A 24794-nucleotide genomic window follows, 5' to 3' on the forward strand; every position below is an offset into this window, starting at 1 on the left:
GATCCGGGCGCCGCCGTGCGTCTCCCCTGCATTTTCCAGCAGTGCCACGGGGCAGGCGTATTTTGGGTCGAATCGCCAGGCAGAGCTCGTGGCCCGCGCGGTCCTGCTCGCCACGATCAGCTCACGTCCCACAGACCGGGGCTGGCTGGGGGGTGGGGGTGTTCACTGCAGATCCCTTTGTGTGTGTTCAGTTCACCTTGTGTGGTTGGGTGTGGAAAGCGGGGGAGGGGGCGTTTCCAACTCGGGTGAAGTTCCCATGCCATGGGTTTTACCCTGCTTGTGGGGTTGGCAGTTCTTAAAGTTTAGCAAGTCCGCAAATAACTGCAGAACACAATAGAGTCCCCCTCCCTTCCTCTCTCTCGATTTTTTTTTTTTTTTTCTTTTCCTGCTTCCAAACGCCTTCTTCCAGGCTGAAGCTGGGCAGGTCTCCAAAGGTGCGGCAGCCCCAGCGATCCCGCAGTTCAAAGTTAAGCGGCAGTTGCACAACTCCAGCAACTCTTTCAGCAGCGCTCACGAGCTGAAAGGCAGCAACATCCGAGGCGGGGAGGCCTCCAGCCTTCCTCCCTTTACCCTAGAAACCCACCTTCCCTGACACCCCACCGTCCCTCTCCCCCAGATAACCGAGGTACGTCCTCGCCGTTGCCCCCCTGGCGGACCATGGCTCCCTTTGGGAGGAACTTACTGAAGACGAGGCACAAGGGCAGGTAAAGTCCCGCGGGTGCGCGCCGGGGGCTTCTGTGTGCAGGGGCTTAGTTTGGTTTGACTTTGTAAACTTTTTCTTCCTTCCGTCAGTCCTGGTTCCAACTAGCATCACCCGAATTTTTCTTTGTGTTGCCTTGCAACTTTGAGAGGAGTGGGATGGCAAGTTGTATTTCGCTTCAGATACAATTTTAGTATATCTCAGGAAGCGTTAAAATTTTGATGAAGATGGAACTAGGATTCATTAGCCACTAATTATTAGAATGAAAAATATGACTGCTAATACAGTATGGCAGCAGTGCGGTAACTTCCTTTAGAGTGGCGCATCCCTGAAACCTGGAAAGTTCCCAAAGAGAAAATACTCTGTAGAGAAACCTTTTGTGAACTGATTCTTGTGAAAATCTTTGAGAACTTTAGGTATTTTTAGGCACTAAGGGAGGATTCCAGCAGCTGCCCTTCTTAATCCTTTTTGTCACTATTTAACTTCAAGTTGCTTTGTTTTGCTTTGCTATTTCAATCCTGCAATGGCCAGAGTGTAAATAAAATGCATTTCTCTCACACATGCACGCACAGATTTTTCTTGAACCAGTATGTGCGTTTCAGCCCTACGAACTGTTTTATTAGCACCTCAAATGTTACATTTTTATGCCAAAAAAAAAGGTGAGGATAATTTTAGACATGGGCTTTACTTTTTTAATGTGTTCATTCTGGCATAAGGGCTTTTCTACAACTCTCTCAACCATGCCTGTTCATACTTGTCATAATTTACTTAGTGTAAATTTAAAAGCATACAATTACATGGTAGGAAATGATACAATTATTTCAAAGTGTCTGCATGACAACATGGAGTGCTACGACTTTAAAGCAACGTCTCCAAACTTTATTGCGTGCATGAACCACGTACTCGAAAAATTGTTTAACTCATTTTAAATGTATCCATGATTTAGTTGACCAAGTTTTCTTAAGAAAGTAAAACAGCCATAGCCAACACTATAAAACCTTCTAAGCCAGTTTTATTTGCTAATGCCTTGATAACATATCGTAAATATGGCATTTCTGGTAATTAGTGAAATTATACCTTAAAGAAATATGTCTGGGTACTCAAAAAATCTTAGTGATGGTCATCAAAAATAGGTTTGCATTTTGGTAGTGTCAGTGCATTAAAAAATATTCCAGGAGAGTCCCCTTGCCAAAAGAAAATTCTTATTTTTTAAATGATTACTCAGTAGTATAATTCTAAAAGTATGTTTGTTTAAATGCCTTCAAGATACATAAAAATTACTTTGGGAAAGTTCGTGGTTGTAAAACAAGTTATGTTTTTGGCATGTTGATCTTTGTGAATACTGCTGTATGTAGTTCAGTGTGTGTGTGTGTGTGTGTGTGTGTGTGTGTGTGTGTGTGTTTGCTCTTGTTTTTATTACTATTATTCCAAGAATTCTATCATTGGTATGCCAAGTAACAGTGCAATATAGTTTTGCACGATCCCCTGTTAGTTTCCCTCAGGGAAGTAAACGTCCACTTTCATTATCTCAGTTTTGCCACTGCACCATCTACTCCGTCCATAAAACTAGCTTCCATGCAAGGAGGTGAGTATACATTTTTTAATGTAACATTTTCTATGCCAAGTTATGAAAAAGTAGAAAGTCAGAACAATAAAAAATACGGCATATAATAGGATTTCATTTTTCTCTGAGAAAATGGAATGTTGCTCCTGAAAGTCGACGCCTTATTACAAACGTGTTTTAAGTGGCCAAGGTGGTAATAGTGAGTAATGTAAATTGCTCTAACAGCTTACAGTCTTCCTTAACAGATTTGTATTTTTCCAATCCATAAGAAAAATTTAAACTACAGTGGTGGCCAGGGACATAAAAATATGGGTATTTCAAACTAAGCAGTAAATAAGCCACGTGGTCTATTTGAATAGAATTAAGATAAATATACTTTTTCAATGTTAGGTGTTGCTATAGATGAGGTATTTTCATTTTGTTTTGTTCTGTGTTGTTTACTCACCTTCTCAAAGATAGAACTACAGGTAAAGGTTGCATAAGTAAGCTTATCCATTTTATTTTTGGGTTTCGTAAGGATTTAAATAATTCTATTCAGGCATATGGAAACCAAATAACTTTCCTTAAATGATGACTAATTCATCCTTTGATAGAAAATGTGTTTAAAAAAACTTAACTGATAACAGCCAATGCATTCCTCAAATATATAGTATAAAACTCCCTGTGGAATGTAAAGGAAAAATCTGAGCAATGTGTTTATATATCTGGTGATATATAATTTATACAACCAAAAGAACTACCTAAACGTAATTGCATCTTTGTCAGAAAGAAAAAACGTGGATTGCTAAAAGGTATATTCGGAATTTGAAACCATAAAATGTTGAGAAAGTTGTTTATTGAACCTTTCTGCATCCTCTTTTTTTTCTGTCCTTTCATTTAACTTCACTCTTAGAGTGATACTTAATTACCCAAGATTAAAACTCCTGAGGTAGTTTCCTAAATAAGTCTCATAATATATAGATATTTGAGAGTTTTGGAGACAAATGGGACACAAATGAAACTTCAAACTATGAGACATAAAAACTTTTAGAAACACACACTGTAAAGTTTGGAGAGGGAAGGGCCATATCTGTCTAGTTACCAATGTTTTCTCACGCCCAGGACAGTGCCTGGCATGTGATGGACCTGTAATATAGTTGTTTATATAACTTTGTAAACTAGAATTATAATTTTCACTCAGACTGAAAATATAGTAATTATTTTATTCTCTATTCACCATCTGATGTCAGCTGAAATTATATAAAAGTGAATGCTTTATAAAGGATTGTTTGTCACTTGATAGAATCCCAAACCTAAAGCCATAGACAAATAACTCTATGAATTTGGACAGCAAGTTAATTCAGCACTACCAGATACTCCAAGTTTTAAGAAACATTTAAATTAAAAAATTGGGAAACAGTCTTCAGGAAATTTGAGAAAAATGCATGGTCCCAAAGTGATTCTATTTGGGCACAAAAACTTTTTATGCCTTCTATTTCTAACTTTCATCTAAATTAAAGAGATGGAACTAATATAAAATTCTTTGTTTATAATCAGAATTAATCTTTTAAAATTAACTAACTGAAAAAACATTTAAAGGAAGAATACAGTTTTCAGAAGAACTCTTGGTCTCAGGAGATGGATGGTTTACTTTGGTTCCAGAATAATAGAATGTTTTGTGACTGAATACCAGAGATTGATGAATATCTGCTTACTCAGCTTTTTGTTCAACAGGACGAATTAAAATGCTGGAGAATCTAGATATTTTCTTTCCAGTAAAGTATTCAAGTCTGAAAATATTTTCTTGAAGTCACTAGATAGCAACTGTTTCTCATACAATAGTAAACAGTGAAGCATGAATTCATGTGATATTCATATGGGCATTCAGTAACTGGATTTAGATTATTAACATCATCAGATAGTCACATAGATTCCATTTGTGAATGTGATTAGCTCTGTATTAGATTCTATTTTCAAGATCATTGTTTTAAAAGCTAATGCTTCTCAATAGCAATCGGCAACTTTTGGAAAAGTTTAGAAAAGTAGAACACTACTTTCAAGCTTTTGGGAATACTTTGTTGTGAGTTATGACTCCTTGGTGTTTTAATTAACACAATTGAGTTAAAGATACAATTGGTTGGACCTTTTACCAAACATTCCTAGAAGCAAAAAACTGCCATATTAAGCAGTATTCCACGTATTTGTTGGAAATATAAAATTAGAATAGTTCATTCAGGTGATTTGTAAGAGAAAAAGATTTGCAATGAATATGAAAGACCTAATCTAGTTAATAACGCCTTTATGTAATTGTTAAATACTTTTCAGTCATTCCTTGGCTTTTCCTATGGATCTATGACTACCCATCACAGGTAATAGCATAGCAAACATCCAAATATCAACCTGAAGTCAAAAGGCTCCCGAATATAAATTTGTAGTAAATATATTAAAAGTAAACAATACACCTCTATTGTTTATAGTTAATAAAACTTGCATTGAAATTTGTTCTTGGATCTGTTAGAATATACCCAGCCAAGTTTTTAAAACTGTAGATACTTTATTTTGCTCCATAAGTACATCATTCCACAAATGCTTCATGAAGTTTTGCAGTTAGTCTAAAAGTTGCTGACAATTAGAAGTGTGGTAATTTATGAGATTGGCATAGTGGGAAATTATCATGTACTATTTTGTCTAATCTCCAAAAAATATTTTAAATCTTCCCAAATTGGGTAGAGAAATGTCAGATATTTGAGTAAGTACACCTTCTAAGTTCCCAGGAGTTTCTGAGATTTCCCCTGATGATATCTGGTAACTGAAGTAGTCAGTAGTTGGCAGCAGACAGTCCATTATGAACAGTGACTGGAATGCTCTATCCCTGGCAAAAATATCCCAAAAGCAGTGGCAGCGGTGAAATTGAGCTCTAGCTTAAAGCTTGAATTGTTACTCGAACAATTATAAGCCAACTTAAAACTCCACCACATAAGATATTGTATTATGTACCATATCAATTCATGAAACGTGTCAAGGTGAAAAGTTCTTAAATGGATTTTTTGAGAAAAAGTTTTAAAAAGTTTGCAGCTGGTTAACAGTTTTATTTACATAATGTCTTTAATTAGCTGGACTGCTTAACTTAGAAAATTTTGATGTTATTTGATTGGTATGTAGTTATATGATAATAGCTCTGAAAATGCACAGAAGTGTGGCTTTTTTTCTTTTTCTTTCAGTTTTGAAAATGGAAGAAGTTAAAGTACAGGAATGTGTTTGCCTCTTGTAGGTGTATGTCCTTGACAAGAAATCTCTTTGTGTCTAGCGTTCAGCTTTCTAAAACGAGGCAGTGTGTTATCTGCACTGCAGATACGGGAAAGGAGAAAGTTATACTTCTGTGTTCTAACGTTCGTTATTGTATCTCTGCTTAGGAATTTTTAAAGACATCTTTTTGGCAAAACACACACAAACCATACAACCCTGATTTCTTAAGAGTCAATTATTTACATTTTTTAAACAGATTGCTATTCCATTCCTGTGGAGCCTGTTGTAATACTACACCTTCTGGAGAAAGTTTCCGTATCTGTGATTATAATTTAAAACAATTCCTAATGTGAATGGTCACCCAAGGGCAAAGTAATTACTTTCTGTGAATGGAATACATCTTAACAAGGTGTTTAGTGCTGGCAGTGATAAGCAAGATATTTCAAGAATAAGAATGATCAATGGGTATTAAATATGCTGAGAGGGAAAATTATCCATAGAGGTTTACATCTGGAGGCTAGCATACCCTCTGTTTTTATAAGTAAAATGACTTAAGATATCTATAAATTTTTTTCATTGAGTATAGGCTCAGTGAGAGCAGAGACCTTATCTATATTTTTCTTTTCTGGACAACAAGTGAGTAGGTGCTCAATAAATATTGGATGATTGAATAAATTAATTCAATATATACCCTCCAAATGCAGCTGGTTCCTGTACAGTGCAATTCACTTGTGTTCAATGGATGCATGAGTAACTTAAAGAATGAACCCATAAATTCGAGGCTGACCTCTCGCTATCCCTGCCCTTAGTTTGAACTCTTCCTCCCCCTTGCTTGCAAATGGTGAAGGGCCCTAAGTGACAAGTAACGCTGTAAGAGACCGTACCGGACTCCCGGCAGAAATCAAACCAGAAGCAGGGCGACTCATTCTTGCGTTTACTTGCCTTCCTGCAACTGTGCACGTGTATGAGAGGTTTGCTGGGTGATGGCATTTGGCTACTACAAACCCCACTCCTGAACGTGGAGCATTTCCTCCTTTGAAGATACAAGAGAAATGTAATTGGGAAATACTTATTTTCTCACATCAAATGGAGATTTATGCTCCTTGTGTAAGATAATTACAGTTTATGAGACAAAGGGAACAGGCTAGAAATAGGCCAAAAAGATTCTTGGCTAAGAATTTCAGGTCTTTTTTATTTTTTTTTTCAATTGAAGTATAGTCGAAATACACTATTATATTGGTTTCAGGTATAGAAGAGTGATTCAACAATTATATACAGTATGAAATGCTCACCATGGTTGTATTTCACAACTGTCACTATATAAAGATATTAAAATATTATTGACTATATTCCCTATGCTGTACTTTTCATTCCCATGACTTATTTACTTTATAATTGGAAATTTGTCTCTTTTGATCCCCTTCACCTATTTCACCCTCCCTTAATCCCCTTCTGCATGGCAACTACCAGCTTGTTCCCCGTGTTTATGAATCTATTTGTTTTGTTTGTTTATTCATTTTATTTTGAAATTCCACATGTAAGTGAAATCATATGGTATTTGTCTTTTTCTATCTGACTTATTTCACTTAACACAGTACTCTCGTAGTCCACCCACATTGTTTCAAATGTCAAGATTGCATTCTCTTTTATGGCTGGGTAATATTCCATTGTATATATAGATCACATCTTTATCCATACATCTATTCATGGACTCTTAGATTGCCTCCATATCTTGGCTATTGTAAATAATGCTTCAACAAACATAGGGGTACGTGTGTTTTTTCAAATTAGTGATTTTGTTTTCTTTGGGTAAATTTCCGGAAGTGGAATTGCTGGGTCATATGGTTTTTCTATTTTTAATTTTTTGAGGAATCTCCATACTATTTTCCATAGTGTCCATATCAATTTGCATTCCAACACTGTGAAGAGAGTTCCCTTTTCTCCATATTCCTTGCCTTCACTTATTATTTTTTGTATTTTTTATCATAGCCACTCTGACTGAGATGATACCTCAATGTGGTTATGATTCGTAGTTCCCTAATATTAGTGATACTGAGCATCTTTTCATGTGTCGGTTGGCCATCTGCACGTCTTCTTTGGTAAATGTCTATTGAAGTCGTCTGCTCATTTTTTAATCAGAGTATTTGGATTTTTTGGTGCTGAGTGGTAAGGAATTCCAGCTCTTTTGTCATATAGACATTAGGTCATATCTCAGATATGCCATTGCTACTTGTGTGCCTTGGGACAAATATTTAAACTTTCTAATACCACAATAATAAAAACATGCAAGGGCAAACCCAAGTTTGAATTATATCTTTTCATTTAAGAAATAGAATTATGAGAATTACATTTATAATTTTATAATATTATTTTACCCAAAACATGATGCATTGCCATATAACCTCCACAATGAGAGATAGCATTATGGTAAAAGTCAATTTTTATTACTTATTTTGCTTGATTTATTTATTTCCACTTATAAAAAGATGTGATTAGCTCATTAATTATATTTAAGAACTATTGAGTATTTAAATTTGCTAAACACAATTTTGAGTTTAATAATACAAATAAATAAGTGAATGTTATGAGCATCTTTCTTTTCATTTTATTTCTTTAGGACTGGCATACTCTATATTTGGTATTGTACCAGACATGTAAAGACACGACCTCATTCCTAAGAGATTAAACTAATTGAGAAAGCAGCAGTATAATTAAATATCTCATGCATGAACTTTTTAAGTCACTGTTCCATGGACAACTCTCTTTAAAAGGGTGGTAAAATCACAATCTGTATAATACAATTAAGAAAATGAACATATAATTCTTGAGTTGAGGAAGGCTGTTTCTCTGTAGAGTAGGTGCTCAATAAATGTTTTTCATTGACTCTAAGTGGAAGTATATGAGAGAGGAGTAAATGGAGGCAAAAGAAAATAAGAAGAGCATCATTATAATTAGATAGCATTTATTAAACTCCCACAGTTAGGTGACAGGCTTGGACAAGAGAGCGGAACACAATAAGATGTACAAAATCATGTAGGAGGGGGCTGAATCACACAAAGCTAAGACTGACTCAGGGTAATCAGAACAAAGGAACCTGGGAAGCAAGCAGAAATATGGTCAGTTTGGTGAGAATCTATAATTTGGTTGCATTAGTAGAACACAGTATCTTACAACTGAGGAAGTGTATAGAAAAGTTTTAGATATGTGTTATATAACAGTATTAAACTTGTACTCAATCATAATTAACTGCTGTTCTTTCTAATAATTATATTAATCAGTTTTTCAGTTCTTAGAATTTAATTATTCTACTATTTTATGGATCTTTAAAATTTTAATTCCATTAAAATGCAGATAGTTGTCCAAATTCATCACATTGTCTTGCTCACTAATCATGGTGTATAATTGATAGGAACTTTGTGTCTGAACTGGTTGATATACTGCACAGTGTATGCTTGTTCTCAGTCAATGACCATGACATTTTATAGCCACTTTGAATATCTTTAGTTACTCTAATGCTTCCCATTGGCTGACATTTTTCCATCCTGCAATTCCCCGCAGCTGCGGTTAACTTGAGACCCAGTAGCAGGGCATTCGTTTGGGGACAGCACGGTCTTCCATAGTTAAGCCTGAGGATACCTATTTTTAGCTTTGCACATAAGACCTTACATTTGCTTGGAAGCTATGAGAAATGCCATTGAAACACCATGGTTGTTTCTATGGGGTAGTCGTATAATAACTACAATCTCACATGAAGAAGAGAGTTGTACCCAGTTAGAAAAAGTACTTATGAAAGTATAGTGGATCTTTGAGATTCCATCTTTTTAATAGTGCACAAAGTTCGGCACTTTGCAGCAGAGGGCCAAAAATACAGCTTTGGGTTCTTGACTACCTATTCTTCTATGCTGGTAATGAGTCAAAGAATGTTTTCTTGGAACTGTTAGTAACAGATATGAGACTTAGATTGAGTTACTTTTTTAAAAAAAAATGCTGATCATGTTTGTGGTTCATTTTAGTTAGGAAAGCTTGCTGCTACACAGTTTAGAGAATTAAGTAAAGTGGTAGCTTGTGCTATGTAATACTTTATGTGGTCTGAGCATACTCTTGTTTCCTTACCTACCTTACCATCTAAAAACAAAGCCTCATGAATTATCCCACTTGTCAGATTTGACACCTCTTGTATATAGTATATATTTTCTTGTTGTAACTAAAGATGATGGGTATTTGATGATTAAAAAGAATCCAGAAACATCAAGCAAGCCCACACCTTGGGGGACATGATGAAAGATTAAAATGAATTAAGTATGGATCATACTTTTAAGAACTTGCTGATTAGTAGACACGCAGACATACATAAATAATTAAAATACAAGGTAGACATTTTAAAGTATCATAACAAAACTGATGGATTCAACAGTAAATATTTATTTACCTTGTAATATGTGCCACATATTATTCTAAGTGCTGAGGATAAAATAGTGAGAAAGCTAGTCAAGGTCTGTATTCTCACCGAGCTCATAGCATGATGGTGTACAGACAGACACTTAATGACAGGTGAGCAAGAAATTTCAGATTGCGATGACTGTTACAAGAGTCACTATGGACTTTTGTGGTTCATTTTAGTTAGGAAAGCTTGCTGCTTTACAGTTTAAAGAATTAAGTAAAGTGGTATGGAAGCAGAATTTATAGGAGTGAAAAATTGAGTGTATGGGGCAGTAGAAATGATCAGGATGAAAAAAAAAAAGGAATCTCTGATAGCTATGATTTTGGCTCAAGTTCACTGGGAATATAGTTGTGTCATCATAAAGAACAGGACAAATAGCAAGAGTGATTTCCGGGAGAGAAGCACATCACGGTGAAGAGCGAAAAATTCGAGGTATTATTTGAATCTTTCCAAATAGTCCACCTCCAAACACCTGTTGTTTGGACACACCTGAAACAGGACTGTGAAAGCAGGCTTTCATCCAACCTACTCTGATACCTCCTGACATCAGTGTGGGACCCAGCAGTGTGATACAGCACGTGCACCTGGAATGGGCCTGAAAAGGCAGTGCGCATCGGCCTCCAAGCTGACAAACCCTATGTCAGGCCCACTCAGTTTCCATGAAGCATTTAGCAGGCATTCTTTTGGGGCTCTTTTTTAAATCACTGCCTCTGGTTGAATTTACTTCCAAACATGGCCATCACTTTCATGGGGTTGTAAGTTTCTTCTGTTTAAAGATTACATTATTTTTACTACTTTATTCATTTCAGAATCACATATAGAATCACATAGATCCTGGAGTTCAAAGAATGTTTTGCATTTAATGAAATAAAATCTAGATTTGAGTACATCTAGGTATGGAGTTGGCAAACTTTTTGTGTAAAAGGCCACATAGTACATATTTTAGGTTTTTCAAGCCATAATGTCACTATCTTAATTACTCAACTTTGCAAAGGTTGTGAGAAAACAGCTGAAGACTGTACAAAATTAAATGGGCATGACTGTATTCCAGCAAAACTTTATTTACAAAACCAGGTGGTGGGACAGATGTAACCTCAGGCCCTAACTGACTGATGAATTCCTGTTATTTGCCTCCCCCAAGCTCCCTTCCAAACCCACACTCCAGAAAATAAAGTAAATATTTAATATCATTATGTTGGGTACTTGGGCTTCAAAGTGAATGACTCAGTCCAGTACCTGACTGACAAATTAGCAGAAAAGAAAGGTAGAAAATTCTATTACTATGCACCTCAACAAACAAAAAGCAAATAATCCAATTAAAAAATGGGTGGAAGAGCTGAATAGACAGTTCTCTAAAGAAGAAATTCAGATGGCCAACAGATGAAAAGATGCTCCACATCGCTAATCATCAGAAAAATACAAATTAAAACCACACTGAGATATCACTTCACACCAGTGAGGATGGCCACCATTCAAAAGACAAACAACAGCAAATGTTGGCAAGGTTGAGGAGAAAGGGGAACCCTCCTACACTGCTGGTGGGAATGTAAATTAGTTCAACCATTGTGAAAAGCAGTATGGAGGTTCCTGAAAAAGCTCAAAATAGAAATACCATTTGACCCAGGAATTCCATTGCTAGGAATTTACCCTAAGAATGCAGCAGCCCAGTTTAAAAAAGACATTTGCACCCCTGTGTTTATCACAGCACCATTTACGATAGCCAAGAAATGCAAGCAACCTAAGTGTCCATCAGTAGATGAATGGATAAAGAAGATGTGGTACATATACACAATGGAATACTACTCAGCCATAAGAAGAAGACAAATCCTACCATTTGCAACAACATGGATGAAGCTAGAGGGTATTATGCTCAGTGAAATAAGCCAGGTGGAGAGAGACAAGTACCAAATGATCTCACTCATATGTGGAGTATAAGAACAAAGAGAAACTGAAGGAACAAAACAGCAGCAGAATCACAGAACCCAGGAATGGACTAACAGTTATCAAAGGGAAAGGGACTGGGAAGGATGGGTGGGAAGGGAGGGATAAGGGGGGGGGAGAAAGGGGGCATTACAATTAGCATGTGTAGTAGGGGGGCACGGGGAGGGCTGCACAACATAGAGAAGACAAGTAGGGATTCTGCAGCATCTTACTATGCTCATGGACAGTGACTGTAATGGGGTTTGTTGGGGGGACTTGGTGAAGGGGGGCACCTAGTAAACATAATGTTCTTCATGTAATTGTAGATTAATGATACCAAAATGAAATAATAAATTCTATTACTGACTGTGCATTGGGTTATGTAGAAGCATTAAGATCGGGCATTCATTTCCATCTTGGGTAGTGGGAATGGGGTTACTCAGAGGAGGCAGGGGAATTCTCCTCGAGGAAGCGACACTGGAAGCAGAGTAAGGCTCGGTTAGATGGAGAAGGGGACAGGGTGTTTCGGGCCAAGGAAACAGGTTATAGAAAAGCCCAGAGTGAACACAAAAGCATGGCAGATACAGTTCAATGCAGTCCAGCAGTCTCTAGGGTGATGCATGGGGTAGCCCGGCTGCCCTCATTAGGTCTGTCAGAGAGCAGCAAGAATTAGGACGAGCTAAGTCAATGTGTGTGTAAAGAGCCTCTAGGCTATGTGTTGGAGGAATCAAATAATTCAGGGAATCCTAGGAGCAGACAGGAGAGAGAGAAAGCATGGGAGGGAAAGAGTGAGAGAGAGGGAGACAGAAGCAGGGACAAAGAGAGAGGAAGAGAGAGAAAGAGATTTAAAACGAACACTGGAAACCACTTAAAGATTTTAATCAAGGAAGGTCCACAATGAGATTTGAGTTTAAAAAGGGCAGCCTGACAATATTATGGAGCACAAGGGTGAAGTGGGGAAGAGTTTATAACATATAACATGTAAGAGCTTATGACAGTGGTCTGTTGTGAAACTGAGCATTGTCTGAGCTGTAATAGTGGTGACAGACATGAGGGCACATGTTTGAGACATTGGGAGAAAGAATAAAACACATCTCAGGAGTGGTTGTCAAAGGGGCTGTGACAGAATGAGAAAAGAATCTAGGAAGAAAGGATGAGGGGATGGTGATTACACTGAATAAGATGGGGAATCAGGAGATGGAATCTTTTGGGATATGAGAGGAGAAGATGATGAAGTAGTTTCAGTGGGTCAGATTTGAGGTGCCTGTGGGTTATACAAATATAAGAATCAAGTAAACATGTGAAAAAAGGAGATGGTGACGTTGATCTGGAGCTCAAGGATAAAACAGCATAGGTAACTATCATATGGTTTGGTTGATAAAGTTGTGGACAATATTAACAGACACCCACAAAATGTGTATAGTTAGACAAGAAATGAGTCACAGAAATCTGGGGGATGCCAAGTGGGTCAGTTATCACTTATTGCATAATAAAACATCCTGAAAGTTAGGCTGAGAACAACAATTTATTATTTGCCATGACTTTATGTGTAAACTGAGGTTTTTCTGCTGGTTTTACCTATGCAGTGGGTTGGCTGAGGGCTACATTTAGATGGGACAACCAAGATGGCTGGGTCTCTCTCTCCATGTGGTTTTTCATGTCAGGCTTCTTCATAAACAGCAGCCTTACTATATACACTTTGTGGGTATCTGTAATGCCTTTCTTATGTTGTAGCTCACATCCTAATAATCATTTCTGAACCTTGCATTGTTATTTTATCTCCAAATGTTCTTTGCCAACATGTTTTTAATATGAGTGCCACACACAGTAAGCTATGCAATGAAGTCAAGTAGACTGGACCTCATTCCCTGTGGACTTAATACCATACTTGGGTATGATGTTTTGAGAAAGGACAGCCTAAAAAGGGTTTTCATAACTTCATAGCCTCCTGTTGTTTCCATGAAAAATCTAACTATTATGGGGCATTAAATCTGTTTCCTGCTGGATTAGAATCTCTGTGCAGGAAATATTGATTTTCTCTGTATTGTTATTTTGTATTACATTTTTCAGAAGGCAGGGCATATAAATAAATAACATATTGTGTCAAATGTGGTTGTGGACCTTTCTCTGACTTTGAATTGCATAGTAAGATCAGGGCAAAATAAACTTCTCTGTTTTGAGGAGTTTAAATGTGTTTTTTGGTTTAATCAGAACTTTGGTGGGAATTAATTGTTATGTGCTAAGAAAATATTAGGGAGACAATTCTTATTTCCCTATGAAATGGGAAGTTTGACTGAAAATATTTTTATTTACTTTCAACTACATGGGAGAAAAAACATACTATGACAATGTCTTAGGTTGACCAAAAGACTGACAAAACGTAGAATATTAGTAACCCTTCATTTATATTCAGCAGTTAGAAAGCATACATGACCATATTTCTTTATATAGTATTGCATGCCAACTTATTTGAATAATGGTAACTTCAGAACAGTATTAGAGTCCAGAGTGTCTTCTGAATAATAGAACAAGATAATGTTATATTCACTGTAGTTTTATTGCTTAGGCCATTTTTAAAGGTTATTTCTGATTTATTTAGGCATATCTTACATGTCTGCAACTCTGCCAGCTTTCACTAGATGACAGACAGCAGAGATGATTTCTCTCACTTCCCGCAGTGGGAATTTGCCTTTCATCCTGTAAAGAGTGCAGATATTGTCTTGGCCTCCACTTCCCCCCAAACGGTGGATGCCTAGAAATATCCACTCCTAATTCTGGCTTTTGTTTGTTCCCTCTGTCCAGGGCAGAATAGACTGCAAAGAAGGAGTCCCAACCCCCTTCTGCTGACTCCCAACCCCCTTAGTGCCCTTGGCACCACACTGTCCCCTTGACCACTGCCATTGTGTCATTTCAACCTCACATCTCTTCACCCCACAGTCCACTTCCCATATTTGGTGGCCAGATGTTCAAATACTTAGTCTTAGTAAACAAGGAAGACTTACTAGTCTGTAAATGTAAACTTTTTCCTAAACTAAAATTACACCTATTCTGAAGTTTGTTTTTCTATAGCATCTAGATGAAAATATCATCGTTCCTTAGGACCAGCTCTGGGATTAACAGAGGGTGATCCATTGGAAGGGTTAATAATAAAAAGCATGAAGATTAGGTATGAAATAAAAAGAGTAAAAAAAGAAAGTTCCATTAAGTAGAATGCCAGCTTTCATCCTTTATTTTAGAGTGCTTGACATTGGAAATGTCTCCCTTGTTATTGTTGCTTTCATATCTTTTTCTATTAGATTCTCCAGAAGATGTAAGAAAAAGAATAAAGGTGAAGCTGTGATGAAAGTATAGTTTGTTGCAAATCTGGAACAGAATTCCTCAACAGAACCACTATTGACATTTTAGTCTAGATAATTCTTTGCTCTGAAGGACTGTTCTTTGCATGGTAGGAAGTGTATGTTCCTGGCTTCTGCCCTCTAGATGTTAGTTGCACTTCTGGACCCTCATGTGAAAACCAAAAATGTCTGTACACATTGCCAAATGCCTCCTGAGGGGACAAAATAATCTGTAGGAGAAAACCACTGGTTAGAAGAAAATCTTTAATTAAAAAAATAAATAATAGAATTAACAGGAAACAGAACAGTCTCTGGGTAGTGAGTCAGGACCCAGATATGCCCCTAAAGCTTCACATTTCTTTATTCTTCACTTTGTTCTCCCACCACAATCTCCAAGTACAGGTGTAACCAATAGCTTGGAACTTAAGAAGTTTCTAACTCCTGATTTCCAAGCAAGGAGAATGTTTCTACAGACTCAGGCAATCGAAGCATTTCACTTAGAATTACTTCTATACATGGCAGCAAGATTATGCCAGTAACATACTTTTCAGGCTGGCCTAGGAAATAATTGTAACATAGGTTCTATGGAAAAATGTATTTAGAGATCTTAAATATTTTTCATAAATATCTATGGATTAGATTCTAGTGTTCATATACTGTGTTTCAGTAACATATTTTATAATGTAATTATTAGTTCATAATTAATGATTTCATGATTCTTATTGTTTTAAATCATTATTTGTCCTGATAAGCTCTGTATATCAAATTTCATTTAAACGTTAATGTCTATATATATTAGGGGTAAATGTTGCTCTTTGATTTATTCTCCTGTGCCCCTACTTCAATGCCTTTTTCCTCTGGACACCTGAATAAAGACCCAAATTTTATCCATTTAACTCATTTTTATCTGCCTTCACACTGAACCCTTTTTCTGTAAATATGTATGTTGTGGGATCTTCAATTTGGCATTGCAATATCATAGTCAATACTTTATTTTATCTTAAAACTTCCAGATTTAAATAGATAATTTATTCTTTAATGCTTTGTACATGATAGTTACGTGGTGGAAGTGTGTTGAAGTATTTGATTGTATGCATGTTGCGCTAGTGATTGACAAGTCAACTCAACTTTGTATAATTGTTTTTGTGTCATTAAAATTATTAATGGAGAAATAGTTTTAATTTTCTGATTGACAATGGAATGAATTTTAAAAGTCCGGTATTTAATTTTCACTATTATTTCGGTGAATATGAGAAAGTGTCTGTTAGTGAGGATAACACATGGTGTGGAAAAATTTCACTTAGCATGTAAATCCTCTTAATTTTCTGATAAGGATATTCTAAGAAAGCAAAAACCAAAAATGGGATAGTTGTAGAAGAATAATCATATATATGATTATATATACACACACATGCACAACTTCTATGAAATGTGCCTCACACACACACACACACAACTTCTATGAAATGTGCCTCATACACACACACACACACACACACACGCAACTTCTATGAAATGTGCCTCATTAGCATAATCTTAATCAAAATCAGAGTTATAAATCGAAGGAAGATTAAGAGCATTTTTGGCTTATCTGTAATACAAAGGTTATATTAACAGTATGTTATTCCAATTTAATGCACATGTCCAAATGATAACACAAGTAGACTAATTTTGATGGTGTGCGCAATGGTTAGAAACGCACTCTGAGTCAACTGTCTTTGCTGAGTTTGACTCGTCACTGCACTGCTAGCTCTGTGACCTTAGACAAGTTACTAAAACCCCTTGTGCCTCAATTTGTCTGTCTGTACAGTGGTGATATTATTATCTGCCTTACTGGATTGTGAGGATTAAATTATTTACCCTATGCACAAGATTAAAAGAGTGCCCATTTTATTTCTTTACTAAATATTTTATGACTGATAGTTATAATCCTTACTGCTACTTATTTTCTAATAAGACTGTTTAGAATTTAAGCTTGAAATCTAAAAACTAGTATAAAAGAAAGATATCCTTTGTTTTAACAGAATAACTGTTGGCATTATTTCATAAGATTGATAATTATGAATGTTAGTCAGTGTTAATTTTTTTACTGTTATTTATAAAAAGTTCATATAATTTAACAGAGTAGGTGCATAGAGTACGGTTTACTTCTTTTTACATTATCCAAGTTAATAAGGAAACTAACTACATGACATTTAATAAGTTTGTTAATTTGAGTATTTTATATAAATGATTAAAATGTATCAAGGTAAGGATTAATTTAGAGGTAATTGTACTCTACAGTCATAACACAGACAGTAGTTAATATCAGTTATTTTGAGAGCTTCTTTTGGTGTAGAACATATTTGTGTGTTATTTCTTTGCTAATTGGAATGTAACAATAATTTTTTTATCCTAAATTCTGATCTGCTTTGCTGCTGCTGAAAATTTTTAAAATGATGAGTTGAAAAGATTATCAAATATCACATTATTCAATAGCGAGTCATTAAATGCAAAATATTTTATAAGAAAACAATCACAACTCTATGACTTTCTGAAGAATCATTTATAAAAAGTTGAATATATTCTGTATTCTTTGTTAAGAACTAGATCTGATTGTTTATGTCACTTGGTGGCACTGATTTATTCTTTAATCCCTAGTAGTCACTTTATGACCTCAGAAGAGCCAATAACCAAAGTATAATAATTAGTCATTTAAAATAAAGACAGTAATATAGGATTAGTTAGTATTGCTACTAAGACACAAGCACTGTAAGTTTTAAGTGTTAAAAGGTTCTGCAAGCCAGGGAAATTTCTTCAGTATGTGCTTCATGGGGTCTATGCTTTTTAGGGTGCTACATAAATAAAGTGATAAATGACTTTAACTTAACTTTCACAACAATCCAATTACTACCTCAAACATCTTCTATCTCTATAAATCATGTTGGATTGTAATTCACTTCATATCATTTGTTTATTAGCATTCTTTTAAAGAGATATGTTATGAAAGACACAGTTAATTTGATTTATAGTCATGATAGAAATATGATCATAAAATTTCTCCAGTAGGCATGACTTAGAAGTCATGGAACTTTCTTGTTTCTTCTACTACCTGTTTCTTTTTTTTTTCTTCAGAAAATTATTCTTTTTCCCCATGTCCTTCTGTATCCTTCTGTACTACAAAGGAAATTACTATCCAGTCCTTACTTGATTTATGTGTCCAAACTCTGACAACTTCCTAGTGTCTCTACTGCTAAAACTCTAGTCCAGGTAACCTCGTGTCTTTCTTAAACCTCTGCCCTAGGCTTTCGGCTAAGGCTTCCTGCCTCTACTTTTACCTTTTTTTTACAGTCAAATCCATAAGCAGAAATAAGGCATAGCTGAAAGATAAATCAGATCACATCCTCTACTGTTTAAAACTTTCCCACAGCTTTCCATTAAAACTGAAACAAAAGTCAAATGCAAGGCTATGCCTGTCTTCTAGACCTCACCACTGTTATTTGACCCGTTCCTTCCCCCAGCAACAATGCTCAGGTCCACTATCCTTAGCTTCCAAGTACATTCATGTTCTTTCTGTCCCTTTAACATAATTCATGACCCTTGCACTTCTTTTAATTCTTTTTTGGAATTTTTTCCTTAAGTCTCTGACTGCCTCCGTCCCATAATTGATTCTCTTCTTAGACAGTCTCTCCTAAACACCAAATAAAATAGACTTCTCCTCCTCCCAAGTCATTCCTTATTTCTTTATCCAGTTTGATTTCTTTCTAGCATTTGCCACTATCTGATATTACATTAATTACATATTTATGTCTGTGTCCTTGTCTACAATCTTTGTGCTTTGCTGTATCTTTAGCATCTTCACACATGTCTGGCACATAGTTGGCATATAACAACACTTGTTGAATAAAAGAATGAGTATTTTCAATAATGGACTATTTTCAACTCTGATTCCAGTATCTCCCACTATTCCTACCTACGCCTTTTTCCATAGTTATATTGTGGCTGACTTCTACAGATAAATTAAAATAGCTTCAGTTGTCTTTGATGACAATTTGCTCTTTCCAGGGCCCCCTAGGAAACAAAAAGGAAATTAGGCTATTTCCCATAGTGTTAAGGGTTTTTTTCTTGCGGTAAAATGTCTGATTCTTACCTAGTCTTAACCTTCAAATGCATCTTTCATTAAGGATAAAATCTAGAAAGGGTATTAAAGTTAAACCATCTCTCTAAGTTTATGCAGGTGATGACAGAAATACAATATGCTTTGTTTTTCTTTCAGATCTCCAGCTAAAGACATGGATTCGGAAGAGAAGGAAATTGTGGTTTGGGTTTGCCAAGAGGAGAAGATTGTCTGCGGGCTAACTAAACGTACCACCTCTGCTGATGTCATCCAGGCTTTGCTTGAGGAGCATGGGACTACGTTTGGAGAGAAACGATTTCTTCTGGGGAAGCCCAGTGATTACTGCATCATAGAAAAGTGGAGAGGCTCAGAACGGGTTCTTCCTCCTCTAACGAGAATCCTGAAGCTTTGGAAAGCATGGGGCGATGAGCAGCCCAATATGCAATTTGTTTTGGTGAAAGCAGACGCTTTTCTGCCAGTTCCCTTGTGGCGGACAGCTGAAGCTAAATTAGTGCAAAACACAGAAAAGGCGTGGGAGCTCAGCCCAGCAAATTACATGAAGACATTACCACCTGATAAACAAAAAAGAATAGTCCGAAAGACTTTCCGGAAACTGGCTAAAATTAAGCAGGACACAGTTTCCCATGATAGAGACAGTATGGAGACTTTAGTTCATCTGATTATTTCCCAGGACCATACCATTCATCAGCAAGTCAAGAGAATGAAAGAGCTGGATCTGGAAATTGAAAAGTGTGAAGCTAAGTTCCACCTTGATCGGGTAGAAAATGATGGAGAAAATTATGTCCAGGATGCGTATTTAATGCCCCGTTTCGGTGACGCTGAGCAAAAGCTAGACTTGCAGTATGATGAAAACCAGATTCCGGAGGACCTGAGTGAAAGCGATGGAATTGTACATCTGGAGGAACGACTAACATATTACCGAAGGCTCATTGATAAGCTCTCCGCTGAAATAGAAAAAGAAGTGCGAAGTGTTTGCACTGAGATGGATGAAGATGCGGGAGGGGCAGCTGCGAGTGAACTTGCAAGCTCTAATTTAGAAAGTGTCAAGTGTGATTTAGAGAAAAGCATGAAAGCTGGTTTGAAAATCCACTCTCATTTGAGCGGCGTCCAGAAAGAGATTAAGTACAATGACTCACTGCTTCAGATGAAAGCAAAGGAGTATGAACTCCTGGCCGACGAGTTTAGTTCGCTTCATATTAGCAGCGAAGATGGATGCCAGCTGAAGGAAAACAGAGCCACTGAGTCCGAGGTCCCCAGCGGCAGAGGGGAGGTTCCTCCCTTTACTCAAAGAGTATTGAACACGTACATTAATGACACTGACTCGGACACTGGCATCAGCTCGAATCACAGTCAGGACTCGGAAACAACTGTAGGAGACACGGTGCTGTTATCAACGTAATTTGAATGGCTTCTCTCTGACCTTCTTGAATGTTGTTCATTTGTTTAATGTAATAGGAATCTTTATTTTAAATGTCATATTCTGAAAAAAATGTAAATCACATGAAAGTATTCAGTAGTTAATAAAAGCTAGAGAAGTTTGAAAGTTTTAAGATTCCCAATGTGACCTAATTATTACTAGTGCAAATGAACTGTTTATTAGTAATTCAGCATAAATAGCTTCCAGGTGTATAACAGAGAAATAATTTGATGCAAATTATAATCTCTTACGGCTTCTATTAGAAATTATTTATACAAATTCAAGACTAATTCTTAATTTAGACCGTCCGTATAATTGAAAGTATATTTTTTCAACACTGTATCATTGGAATTTGTAGTATATTTTTTCAACACTATCACTGGAATTTTTAAATTTGTAAAGTACAGAAAAGCTACTATATTATAACCTATTAATTCAAAGTTTGGTTCTTCTCATTGATTTTTAGAGTGTAGGTCATGTCTGGCACTTCCGGAACCCCCTCTACCTGTTTGGACCTCAATGACAGGAGGTAGATAGGCTGCTGTTGACATGCACAAATATGAGCATTGGTTCAGATTGGGGAATGAACAGGGGAGGAGGGGCCAGGTGCTGCACACAATAGCAATTTTTCAAGGAAGCCCAAAGTATTAAGAAAGATGCATGGGCTTTCTCTATCTGACAGTGCAAAGCTTCTGATCAAACCGATGGTCTGTGCAGGTCATTCTGGGGCAAGGCATGGTTGGGTTACAGAGACAGTCACAGGGTCATAGTCCTGTTTGTTTATGCCCTATCTACAAAAGTTGCAGGCATCCAACTCGGGGTCCTTTGTGTGGGTGAACTAGAGAACTATATGCCCTAAGTGTTAGCATTTCTCTCTGAACCTACAGAGAGGAAGTCACATGAACAAAATTCTACACTAGAATTCTGATTGTCTTTGTAGTACTTCATCAGAGCTGCAAAAAAGACTAACCCTACCCACCTTCCCAAAAGCATAGTAATAAATATCCAACAAATTGAATGGATTATTTAGATCCTGCCTTGACCGACAACCACTATGGGGCCAAGATTATGTTTGGTTCTGTTGGACTTTCAGTGAGGAAGTTCCTTTCTCCTCTCTCTCTCTCCTTCCCATCCTTTTATCCCTTCGTTGCAGCTTGCCAGCAAACATGTGACTTAATCATATTAAAAACAGTTAGTGTTTTTAAATGATCGTTTTATTGTACTCTTGTATGAGCCACTGCAGTTTATTTTTTTTTTAGCTGACACCTTTCCTGTATGTCAGTGCACATGTAAGTAGAAACATTATTTTACTTAGTTTTAGTTCTTGGATATTGGTTAAGATCCCCAGTTTTTCTGATTTGTTCCCTTTTATTCTTTCTGTGCTGACTGACGTGCATGTTTTAACTAAGTTTCTTAATCTGTTTTTTCATGTCTACATCCCCAAGACTTTTCACCTATCTTAGGAAGATATTTACACTTTTCTTGGTATTTCATTTTGGGGGCGTATCTGTGCTATCATTTCTTGCAACGAGATACTGCTGAAAGCTATATTTGAAGTTGGCTGGTAAGAAAAGTAGGAATTTCCATTCCAGGGAAAATACAGTTTTAAAGAATAAGTAATAATGCTTAAGAAACAATGAAAAAGGCAATTGAATAGTCGTCTGAGAAAGGGAAATTTATCTGCCTAATATCCCATTAAATCATTCAGCAGAATGGTACACCATTGATTGACACCTTCATTGTTCACTACTGGGGATTAAATTCAGATTATCCTTAATGTAAGCCAATTGAAATGTTATTGTCCTAAAGTGAAAGTAATTTGCTTGGATTACTTTTTAGTGTAAAAATAATGAAACATTACTTATCTGTTATATAATTTGATTAATTATTGGAATTAAAAAGTTTCTGATAAGAAATAGAACTGGACAGAAAATTTCACTTTTAAAACTTTGAATCAATTCCTCCTTTTATACAGTTAAACACACTGATGCAGTCTAAGGACCAATTCATCTGTATTTTTACTGTAAATAATGTTAAAAATCTTACCAGAAAGCAGGACCATTGATGTTTAAAGTCACCTTAGAATCTTTAGAATTTCTAATTGTTCTTTAGTTATACAAATATATTTTTGCTTTGGATTCATTACAACAATTAAATCATTGGCTCCTATGGTGAATCTCTACTGTAGTTTACTAATACAAATAGAAATACTAAAATATGCCCTCCTTATTAGATACTGACCTATTCTTTACTAAGCTGGGAATTTGAATTATAAATATAAAGTTTAATAGGAACTTTAATGTTTTAATTATTTTTAGGAGCTTTAAAATGAAATGTTTATAAATTCTTGAGAAACCTGACTAGTGAACTCTGCGACTGCTGTATGCAGCTAGCAGTAGGAACAAACCCAAGCTGCCTATTTCTTCCTATAACAAGACTTATTTTCACACATTATGTCTTTTACATCTTCCCACTTAGAATGTCTTTTTTTTTTCCTCCATCTGCCATATACTGAAATCCTGCCCATTTCCAGCTTTTTTAATGTGTTATCTCCTCCATTAAACATTTATTGTTCCCTTCAACCAGTTACATCTTATCTCTGAACCCACAAATATTTTAGGTGTACTTTTCATAGACCAACATTCATATTCTGGCTTAGCTTATATTTATTTATGTACTTATCTAACTTCCCCCCACCCATGTATTTTTGATTATCTGTGCCTATCTCGTTAACTTTACCCCTTTAATCCACCTTTTCGCCTCTCAATTTTTGAGTTGAATTGCTAAGTTTTAAAAGGTTGTTACCTTTTTAAAAACTTATTTCTATACATGGTAAGTGATGTTTACCCATTTTACACATAAATATGCATTTTAGGCAAAAAAAATCGACAGTAATCCTACTTACAAAGTTTTCAGAGGAGGTTGTAAATTGGTACTCTATTATGAAGAATTGATATTGTGATATCAACTTTTTATTTTATTTTTAGTTCACAGAGTTACTGATCTAAAGTATTGCAAATATTGCTTTTAAAAGCTCCTAAATGCTTAAATTATGGTACTTTTCTCTGCATTGTATGTATGTAAGAAAAAAATTATGCTTCATATTGTTGGAGTTTTAAGTGGTAGACACAAAAACTTTGAAATATCAAATAAAATATCTTTCTTTTCTTTTTTAACTGAAAAGAAATTAATGGTCCCTCAGTGTATAGAAGCCTTTTTAATCCATTAAAATTTTATTTTTATATTTATTTAACATGTATTATACATGACACAATATATTTCTGTAGCTGCATTTTATAATCCTTTGAAGTAGAGTTATTGTTTTATTTAAAATGTATTTTTCCAGTGAGAAAAGAAATATCTTTTTATCCAGATACAGATTTTTTTTTAAATATTAGGCTATTTCTTTTCATACAACCTGATTGGTTTAAGAAACCTGATGTGACAGATATAAAGGATATATCATTTCTTCAAGTGTAACTGATCTAGAATAATAAAAGGAATAGTTGCACCCTTTCACATGGTACTGTTTGTCTTTCTCAGTGCATTACTTAGTGATAGTAAAAATAGATTTCATATCAGAGTTATGTAATTGCTGAGCTAACTCACACAACTCAAGATCAGGTATTATTTCATGACAAATTATACAGCAAATTAGATCTAACAAAACTTTTTTATTAGGCTTCATGCATATTTGTTTCAACTTGTCCTGAATGAATGTCCTCACTTTCATACTGGATGGCCAATTTTATGGCCTGGTACTTTGCTTTCCATCTTAATTTAAAAACATTCAAGCATGAAACTTCCCTCCTATAATTGAGTTTGTCACTACCCTTATTTCTCAGAACAGACCTTTAATTTTCACTGTCTTTGATAATTAAATCATTGGAAAAATAAGGAAACTCATTTCCTTGTTCTATAAATGATCATGGAATGACTCTATTAAAAGATGTGTATAATGTCCAATAACAATGCATAGGAATATTTAACCCCTTTTTCTTAGCCATATATACATATATACGTGTCTGTGAATAAATTATCTCTAGAATGACTCATAAATAACACTTAATGCTGG

At 35.8% G+C, this 24794-nt stretch overlaps 1 protein-coding gene across 2 annotated transcripts; it reads left to right on the forward strand.

The window, feature by feature from the left end:
* Positions 1–321: 321 nt before the first annotated feature.
* Positions 322–24235, forward strand: RASSF9 (Ras association domain family member 9). Of its 2 annotated transcripts, none has more exons than XM_037022693.2 (2): positions 322–625; positions 19441–24235. In XM_037022693.2, the coding sequence occupies exon 2, from the start codon at positions 19457–19459 to the stop codon at positions 20699–20701; it is 1245 nt and encodes a 414-aa protein (XP_036878588.2). In that variant the 5' UTR covers positions 322–625; positions 19441–19456; the 3' UTR covers positions 20702–24235. The 2 variants fall into 2 exon arrangements, with proteins under 2 accessions (XP_036878588.2, XP_017504129.3); XM_017648640.3 differs by having other exon boundaries at positions 327–704.
* The last annotated feature ends 559 nt before the right edge of the window (positions 24236–24794 follow it).

The sequence above is a fragment of the Manis javanica genome, chromosome 10, assembly GCF_040802235.1.
Source record: "Manis javanica isolate MJ-LG chromosome 10, MJ_LKY, whole genome shotgun sequence".
Lineage (NCBI taxonomy): Eukaryota > Metazoa > Chordata > Mammalia > Pholidota > Manidae > Manis > Manis javanica.